The 8,740-nt window shown below is 50.5% G+C and overlaps 1 protein-coding gene across 2 annotated transcripts; it reads left to right on the forward strand.

Annotated features, from left to right (window-relative positions):
• The first annotated feature begins 237 nt into the window (after positions 1-237).
• On the forward strand, positions 238-7,788 carry LOC132709233 (dehydrogenase/reductase SDR family member 13-like). Of its 2 annotated transcripts, XM_087883483.1 has the most exons (5): positions 238-390; positions 1,974-2,092; positions 4,423-4,546; positions 5,582-5,893; positions 6,348-7,788. In XM_087883483.1, the coding sequence occupies exons 1-5, from the start codon at positions 255-257 to the stop codon at positions 6,605-6,607; spliced, it is 951 nt and encodes a 316-aa protein (XP_087739609.1). In that variant the 5' UTR covers positions 238-254; the 3' UTR covers positions 6,608-7,788. The 2 variants fall into 2 exon arrangements, with proteins under 2 accessions (XP_087739609.1, XP_087739610.1); XM_087883484.1 differs by lacking the exons at positions 238-390; positions 1,974-2,092 and adding an exon at positions 4,157-4,348 and having other exon boundaries at positions 6,348-6,757.
• The last annotated feature ends 952 nt before the right edge of the window (positions 7,789-8,740 follow it).

An 8,740-nucleotide genomic window follows, 5' to 3' on the forward strand; every position in this document is an offset into this window, starting at 1 on the left:
CTTCCTTCCTTCCTCTCTCCCCTCCTTCCTCTTCAGTCCTATCACCTTCTTTCCTTCCTGCCTTCCTTCCTTCCTTCCTTTCCTTCTTTCCTTCCTTTCTTCCTTCCTTCCTTCCTTCCTTCCTTCTCAGCCAGGAGGGGGGCGAGAGAGTGGCAGCGGTGCCGGGACGGGGCGGGAGGCAGGGCGACGGGAGTGGCGTCCCGGGGAACGGGATAAAAAGGTGGGGGGGCTGCGGGGCCAGCGGACATCGGGCCATGGAGGCGTTGGGGGCGCTGGGGGCGGGGGCGGCGCTGCTGCTGGGGCTCTACGCGCTGCTCTACTACTACTTGGGGGCCGCCACCTGGTGCAGGAACGCGGTCAGCCTGCGGGGCAAGACGGTGCTCATCACAGGTCAGCTGGGGGGGGGGGAAGGGGGGGGCATTGACACTCTCTCCCTCTCCCTCTCCGGTGTGTCCGCGGAGATGCTTCCAAGCATGCAGAAAAGCCAATTCAGCCCTGGAAGGGAGGCGGGTGGAGCTGGGACCTTTAGCAAATTGGACGGCCCGTTTAACGTTCCTGCAGGGAGATTCCTATGAAGTTCTTGAAACAACAACCGATGCTTTAAGAGCGATTCCACCGGAAAGAGAAGCAGGAGCCTCTAGCACCAGGCTGGGGACCAGGAGACGGGAATTCGGTGTGAAAGCTGGGCAAAGGGGACTCGGATTCACTGCCTCCTGGTGATTGGCCCAAAGTGACCCAGCTTTCCTGCCTGAAAGTCGCTTTTTTCAGTGTCCTTGTAACTTGAACCGGTCTCTGAATGAGCCATTGGAAGTCAAGAACTACCTATGCACGCAGAACAAAATTTGCAGTGAATTGACTGATGGGTTGAGGCAAAGGGACGAGTCAAAGTCCGAAGTGATTGACCGGGAAAATAACTGTTGCAAGAGCTACTGAAATGGACGTGGATGGATTGTTTTCTTAACATACAGAAATGGAAGGTTACCAAAAGTCAATGCTGGCTAGAACTGCAGGGGGTAGAAAGGGGGGGGAGCTAATGCAAGGAATGCTGGCTTGTTGAAAGAGGCGAAAAGAGCTGGCATTGGCCAATGCTTCTCCCTCCCCACTTTGCTATAAGGAGGACAGAATGAGGGGGGGGATTATGGGGAAAATCAGAGCCCGTTGGAGGCTACTTAAAAAAGGGGATTAGGGTTAAGAAAAGGTCCAGGAACCCAACCAAGAACTGGTGAAAAACATTATTGACTAAAAAGCAAAGAAGGCCTTTAGTCACAGAGAAAGAGTATTTGTTTATTTATCTATTTATTTGAATCCCAACATACCCGACATTGCTTCCTCCTATTGTCCCCATAACAACGGCCCTGTGAAGTGGGCTGGGCTGAATCAAAATAAAGTTGGAAGGGACCTTGGAGGTCTTCTAGTCCAACCCCCTGGCTCAAGCAAAAGACTCTATACCCGTGATGGCGAACATAGGCACGCGTGCCAGAGGTGGCACATGAAGCCCTATCCTATCCTATCCTATCCTATCCTATCCTATCCTATCCTATCCTATCCTATCCTATTTATTTATTTATTTATTTATTTATTTATTTATTTATTTATTTATTTAATGAAATTTGTATTCCACCCTATATCCAAGGACTCAGGGCGGCTCACAACAACAGTCGACCAAGCGACTGTCCTATCCTATCCTATCCTATCCTATCCTATCCTATCCTATCCTATCCTATCCTATTCTGCCTTGCGCTGGAATTAATCAGAGTTGGTTTTACTTTCATCTGTGCCAAAATGATGTATTCAATAAAGTTTTGCATTAAGAGATTGGATCCTCTCGACAGTACTTGCTGGGCTGGGTTCGTCAGTCGGAACCTTGAACAGCGACAGCACAAAAACTGCAGGCACACAGATGCAGTCCCAACTCCTGGATCCCCATCAAAGGCTGGGCGATCTCCATGGATCCTTTCTCTGCCCTTTCCTAGGTGGAAATGCAGGGATTGGGAAGGCCACCGCGGTGGATCTGGCCCGGAGAGGCGCCCGTGTCGTTCTGGCATGCCGCGACAAAGCGAGGGGAGAATCGGCCGTCTACGACATCAGACGGGTAAGCGCCTGCCGTGCGGTTCTCTCTGTCCCTCCGTTCAAAATCCGAACAGTTCTGATGCAGCCCAGTCGCATTGCGGACTCTCTGCCATTCCCCACTTGGCCTGTCCTGGTCCTATTCAGGGGGCTCCATATTTTTTGGGGCAGCCTCATTCCTGGAAGTGGTTTTGTTGGATCTGGGTCAGGCAACTGCACAACAACTGTCCAAATGAAATCGGAGACAGTGACTCGAACTTGTAGTTTTATATAAATGAAATATATTTAACATCTATATCTTGAGGCGGTATCTAAGTCTAAGGGCTATTGCTAAATATGGCGCTGTAGACTCGCAATGGATAGATGTTATAATTCGATATCTGAGGGAAGCTAATCATCTAACTGCATCTGTGATCATTGGGATGAGATCATCCCAGCTGCCTTGACATTTCCTAGGAGACATTTTTGGACTAAATTGTTATTGTTTGTTGCTGTCCAGGAATTGTGCAGCAGCTGCCCAGATGAAGTCGGACACACTAACACAAAATTGTGTGTGGATAGATAGATAGAGAGAGAGAGAGATGAAAGATTATAGAGATATGGATGATAGAGATAGATATAATTCAAATTTATATCAGTCTTTCTCATCATCCAGAAAGAAAGAACACAAGATAATCAGCAACACAGGAACATCATGAGGTAAATCAAACAGCAAACAGAGCCCACAGAAGAAAAAGGCGGGAAAAAAGGGACACTCCCCCTTTACCCCCCAGCAACCAATCAGAGCGTAGATTGCCTCATGCAGGAGCCAGCAACCTCCAACCAATCAACTACCACTGTGTGTTCTGGCCATATTTACACCAGCATCAAAATAAGATATTTCTGGGATATAAAATTCTGCTCATGGGCCAGATGCTCATGCTGTTCTAAATTAATGCCTTGGAAGTAGCCTCGAGTGTTTCTGATATAATACCGTGGCAGGGTGGCAGCTTTACCCAAGCCAGGAGGAGAAGAGAGGTGGACCACATGGAATATGAAATCTTATTTGAAAAAAATTGATAAAGGCAACTGTTGATTTGATAGACAAGTACAAATGCATCCTTTGCCCAAATCTGAGTATCTTGAATATATTCTGTGCAAATCCTTTTTAAACACAGAAAAGTTCTATGCAAACATTCTAAAAGTAAAACTGCAGCAGCATAAATACTAAGGAATAGAATAGAATAGAATAGAATAGAATAGAATAGAATAGAATAGAATAGAATAGAATAGAATAGAGTTGGAAGGGACCTTGGAGGTCTAGTCCAACCCTCTGCTTAGGCAGGAAACCCTACACCACTTCAGACAAATGATTATCCAACAACCATTTTTGGTACATATTTTTCGGGGCAGCTGCATTCCTGGAAGTTCTGGGTTGGATCTGCGTCATCCATCTTAATCGCTGTTCCTCATATAGACCACGGGTGTCAAACTCGCCACATCTCGTTGCCGTTGTGTGATGTTTCGCGACATTTTCCCCCTTTGCGGAGCTGAGGTGGACGTGGGCTGCGTGTGAGGCATCCGGCCCGGGGACCGCCAGTTTGACACCCCTGATCCAGACCGTAAGACCCTGGTATGGTATTACAGAATGGCAGAGTTGGAAGGGACCTTGGAGGTCTTCTAGCCCACCCCTCTGCTCAAGGAGGAGTCTCTGTACCATTTCAGACAAATAGTTCCCCAAACTCTTCTTAAAATCCTCCAGTGATGGAGCCCCCACGACACCTGGAGGCCAGCTCTTCTATTGCGTGATTGTTCTCACCGTCAGGAAATTCTTCCTTGTTTCAAGGCTGCTTCCTTCTTTGATTTGTTTCCATCCTTTGCTTCTGGTCCTGCCCTCAGGTGCTCTTTGGAGAAGAGGTTGAGCCCCTCTTCTTTGGGGCAGCCCATTCATTAAGCAAATCACGGCAGTTGTTAAGCAAATCACATGGTTGTACAATGAATACAGCTCCTCCCATTGACTTTGCTCTTTGGAGGATCACAAACCGTGATCAGATGACCCCCCGGATGTCACCACCATCACCACCGGAAATGACATGGTTGCCAAGCACCCAAATTTTGATCATGTGACCCCCTGGAGATGCTGCAATGGACAAAAGTGTGAGGACCGGTCATAAATCACTTTTTTCCATTGGCATTGGCATTTTGAAGGGTCACTAAACGAATGGGTATAAGGACTGCCTATATTCTTTTATTACGCACCACCCAGAGAGATTGCCGGGAGAGGAGCAGACCTACGCAGAAGGTGAGTCAACTGGGATCAGCCTTGGAAGCCGCACCGGATCCCGAGGCTCAGGATTCCTTCTGCTCCTTTTCCAGGAAAGTGGGAACTCGGAGGTGATCCTGATGATCCTGGATCTGGGCAGCCTGAACTCCGTCCGAGCTTTTGCGCAGAGCTTCTTAGAATCGGAGCCCCGTCTGGACATCCTCATCAACAACGCAGGTGGGGGCAGAGCAGATCCTCCCCGGGGTCTCCAGAGGGGGAAGGAAGGGGGAAGATTGGCTGGGGGGGTGTTGTCTGGGGATTTCTCTAACCCTGTGAGGTGGGTCTGAGAGAGAGAGAGCGAGAGAGCGAGAGAGAGAGCGAGAGAGAGAGAGAGAGAGAGAGGGAGGGAGGGAGGGAGGGAGAGGGGGAGAGAGACTGGCCCAAAGTTACCCAGCCAGCTTTCCTGCCTAAGGTGAGATTTGAACTCATGGCCTTCAATTTTCTAGACTTAACCACTAGACCAGGATGGCGAACCTTTTCGGCATGTGCGTGCACTGGAGTGCCAGAAACCCAAAGATAAGCTGGCCAGTGCACATGCGCGCGCTGGCTGGCTGGATTTCCGGCAAGCACATGTGTGCTGGCCAGCTGGTCTTCACACACACCAGAGCACCAGAAACCGGAAAACCAGTTGGCTGGTGCACGCATGCCTGTTTTTTGGCTGTTTTTGGCCCATTTTTCGGGCTGTTTTCTTGCACTTCGGCACCTGCGAAGACTAGCTCCCCGGCGCGCGCGCCCACAGAGATGCGTGCTGGAAACCAGAATAGCAGCTGGCGACGGCACGCGTGCCCACCGGTTCGCCATCTCAGCACTAGACCAACCTGACAGCTTTACAGGTAGTCCTTGACTTACGACCTTGATGGGGGCTGCCCATTATGGTTGTATGGCATGACAGTGATAAAGCAGGTTGCCCCTATGACCGCTGGGATTTCAAGGACTTGTTTGTGGTGATTTTTAAGTGAACCATTTGTCCACAACGGGTTGCTTTATGCTGAAAATCGAAGAAACTTTGTTTTTTGACAAAAAATGTCATAAATCAGGTGACTGCGGGGCACGTTGCCAAGTGACTAAAATGTGGTCATGTGACACACACACACACACCCCGGGGGAACCAAATGGTAAGTACCTTTTGGGTGTCTATTGTAACCTTGAATGATCACAAAGTGACCCGTCGTAAGGCGAGGACTGCATGTAATCTGCTTCCTTTTCCGGCAGGGGTCCTTAAGGATGGCCAAACCTCCGATGGCTTTGACCGGGCCTTCCAGGTCAACCACTTGGGCCATTTCCTGCTGACCCACCTGCTCCTGGACCGGCTGAAGCGCTGCGCCCCGAGCAGGATCGTAATTCTGTCCTCGAATGCACACATGTATGGGAAGATCGACTTTCGGACCATCCACAAGCCAGTGGAGGGAATGTGGGAAGCTCTACGTTCATACGGCAGTAGCAAACTAGCCAATATGCTCCACGCGAGAGAGTTGGCCAACCAGTTGGAAGGAACCAACGTCACCTGCTACGCGGTTCATCCAGGTGAGTGGAAATTCGGCTCCAAGACACCCCAGATGGAGCCCCCCCCCGGTCTGTTTGGGGCTCTGCCAGGCGTTTCTCTCCCACTGAGGCTCCCTCAACCCCCTCTGAGAGCTCAGATGGGAAGGGAGACGTCTCCTAACTTCCGCGTCCAGAATCCTAGAATCTTAGGGTGGGAGGGGCCTTTGGAGGTTTTCTAGTCCAACCCCCTGCCTAAGCAGGGATTAGGTTTCCCCCAGTCTCTTACTCCTCTTCTGCCTTTTCCGTTCCTTCCTTGCTTCCTCCTCCTTCACCTCTCCTCCTCCTCCTCCTCCTCCTGCCCCTCTTCCCTGCAAACCCCCTCCCTTCTAGCACTGATGATGCTACCTAGTTGAGTAATGAAACGTCTGCAAGAAACATGTTGTCCAAAGAGTGCCACGCTCCATCCCTGGCATATTCTCTCTGCCTTCGATTTCAGGAATTGTTAAAACCGAAATTGCTCGCTCCTATCCCTGGTGGTCACTTTGGTTGGTTTGGTTCGTGAGGCTGTTCTTCCGAAATTGCGAGGCTGGGGCTCAGACCTCCATCTACTGCGCCACCGAGGAGGGCATCGAGAGGCTGAGCGGGCGGTATTTCGTGGACTGCCAGCCGAAGGTGCCCAGTCCACCGGCCTGTGATGACCAACTGGCTAAGAAGCTGTGGGAATTCAGCGAGAGGCTGTTGGGACTGACCAGCTAAATATTTCCACTTTAAATTTGACCGCTTAATTTTTCTGAGGTGAAGGCAGGGAAAAACCACATGGAAAAGCACACTCAAAATCACACAAAAATCACATCAGATACCTCTACAATTAGCACAAGGCTGAATGCTCTCTCCATTGCTCTTCTCAAGCAAGAATCCAAAGAATAAATAATCTTAATCTTACTGTGGTTGGCAGAAAGCCCAGAAGCAATTTGCAGAGAACTAAGATCAAGGCACGGAGAGTGAACGAAGTTGTTCCCTGCAAATTGCTTCAGTCGTCGTCCTTCCTTAAATAGGCTAAGGGAGTCGCCAATTAGCCCCAAGCCTTACTCTTGAGGAGACCTCCCCCTGAGGAGCCACTCCTGCCTTTTGCCCGTGCACCGAGAAGAGGCTCCTCCTCTTCTTCCTCTTCACCCGTGGAAGCTTCTAGAGGTTCTGAAGGCCCTGGCTGAATCTCCACCTCTGGCACCACACCTTCTCCAGCCTCCTCATTGTCCGACTCGACTGCCAGCTGCACAGGCTGCTGGCACAGCACCACACCAGCCTCCTCGCTGTCGGAATCAGCCACCAGCCACAGGCCGTGTACGGGCCACAACAGGAAGTGACCATGACCGCCACCTGCTCTCTTCAAGTCGCGAGCCCAGGAGAACCCCCCGATTACGCACAGGGTCTGTTTGGGGCAGTGCCACCCCTTCCAAGACCAAAGGCGGCAATTCTCCCTGGGCCATAACCCCCAAACCCAGAGCCACTCGGTCTCGCAAAGGTTCTGTTTACGACGATTGCAGTGGGCAGGGTCACGTGATCAACATTTGAGATTTTCCCACCAGGCTTCCTACAAGCAGAGTTGAAGGGAGAAGCCGGATTTGCCTAATGACTGCACGATTCGCTTAATGACTGCAGTGATTCGCTTAACAACCGTGGGAAAAAGGTTGTAAAACGAGACACGACTCGTTTAACAACCATCTTGCTTAGCAACAGAAATTCTGGTCTCAATTGTGGTACGGTAAGCTGAGAGATCAAACTGCAGGGAAGAGCTGAGACAAACCTTTAAGGGTAAAAAGGTTAAAAAGTGGAAATCCCTGCGGAATTCGTCGTGATGAGGTGCCCGTTATTGTGTTTTAAGCAGCTGTGCGAATATTTTAAATAAACTTCCAAGTTGTTGGTCTCTCTTTTCTTCACCCTAGTCTTCCTTTCTGTTCTTTCAAAAGGGCTCTTCCTCCCCAATTCTGGGCTGGGCCGAGGATAAGGGAGGGAAAGAGAAATTCCAACAATAGCATTTTTATTTTATTTTATTTTGCCGGCGGAGAAGAAGTTTGTTGTGGTGAGCTGGCCGTAAGAATCTTTCAAATAAACAAACCCCATCGAGTCATTGGTCTCTCTTTTCTCACCAGTATTAGAAAGGAGGGGGTTTCCCAAGAGGAGGGGGGAGGAGGAGGAGGAAGGCTGTGTGGTCCTTGGTGCTCTCTGAGCTTGGTGGTTTCCTTGCAGACATTTCATGACCCATTTAGGTAACATCATCAGTGTTAGAAGGGAGTGGGGTTTCCCAAGAGGAGGAGGAAGAAGGGGAGTGTTCTGACCCAGCCTTCGCATGCAATGCGAAACCAGTCACTCCCGCATAAAACAAACTCCTTTGGACAGACGAAACCCAAGAGAATTGGTCCCAAATGAGAGTCTTTTCCCCTTCTGAAGCCGGGCAGGAACCGTCTCTGCTCACCTGAGAACTCCAGATTTCATCAGGGCCTCCAGTGCTTAAGCGGAGCAGAAACAGTCCCAGTTCAACCAATTCACTCCCGGTTCTTTCCCAGCAGGGAGGCTCCGATGGCCCCTCAAACACAGAACTATTAATTCCTCCCCACAAACCTGGTTCCTGCCAAGGAATCCGACTTGATTGATGTACACTGGGACAAAAGGCCTCTCCCAAACCCCTCCTATTTATTTCCCAGCCTTCTGTTCCCCGAGAGCCGGCTCATTGCCTTCCGTTGCTCTCCTCTCCTCTCCGCCCATACGTGCATTTGGGATGGGCCCCACCTGCTCCTCCCCCTCACTCAGCTCAGTCCTGAAAGGCAGCTGCCTCTCCCCCTGGGGGCGGATGGAGCCCCCCACCCCCCTGCATCTGCCTCTCTCCTTCTG

Source organism: Pantherophis guttatus, chromosome 1 (genome assembly GCF_059756535.1).
Source record: "Pantherophis guttatus breed Tessera chromosome 1, ASM5975653v1, whole genome shotgun sequence".
Taxonomy (NCBI): domain Eukaryota; kingdom Metazoa; phylum Chordata; class Lepidosauria; order Squamata; family Colubridae; genus Pantherophis; species Pantherophis guttatus.

What these genes read in the sequence shown, in the direction of transcription:
- LOC132709233 (XM_087883483.1), top strand. Translation starts at nt 255, where the DNA reads ATGGAGGCGTTGGGGGCGCTGGGGGCGGGGGCGGCGCTGCTGCTGGGG. An exon ending in CATCCTCATCAACAACGCAG is followed by an intron (nt 4,547 to 5,581) that starts GTGGGGGCAGAG and finishes CTTTTCCGGCAG; the next exon opens with GGGTCCTTAAGGATGGCCAA. An exon ending in CTGCTACGCGGTTCATCCAG is followed by an intron (nt 5,894 to 6,347) that starts GTGAGTGGAAAT and finishes CTTCGATTTCAG; the next exon opens with GAATTGTTAAAACCGAAATT.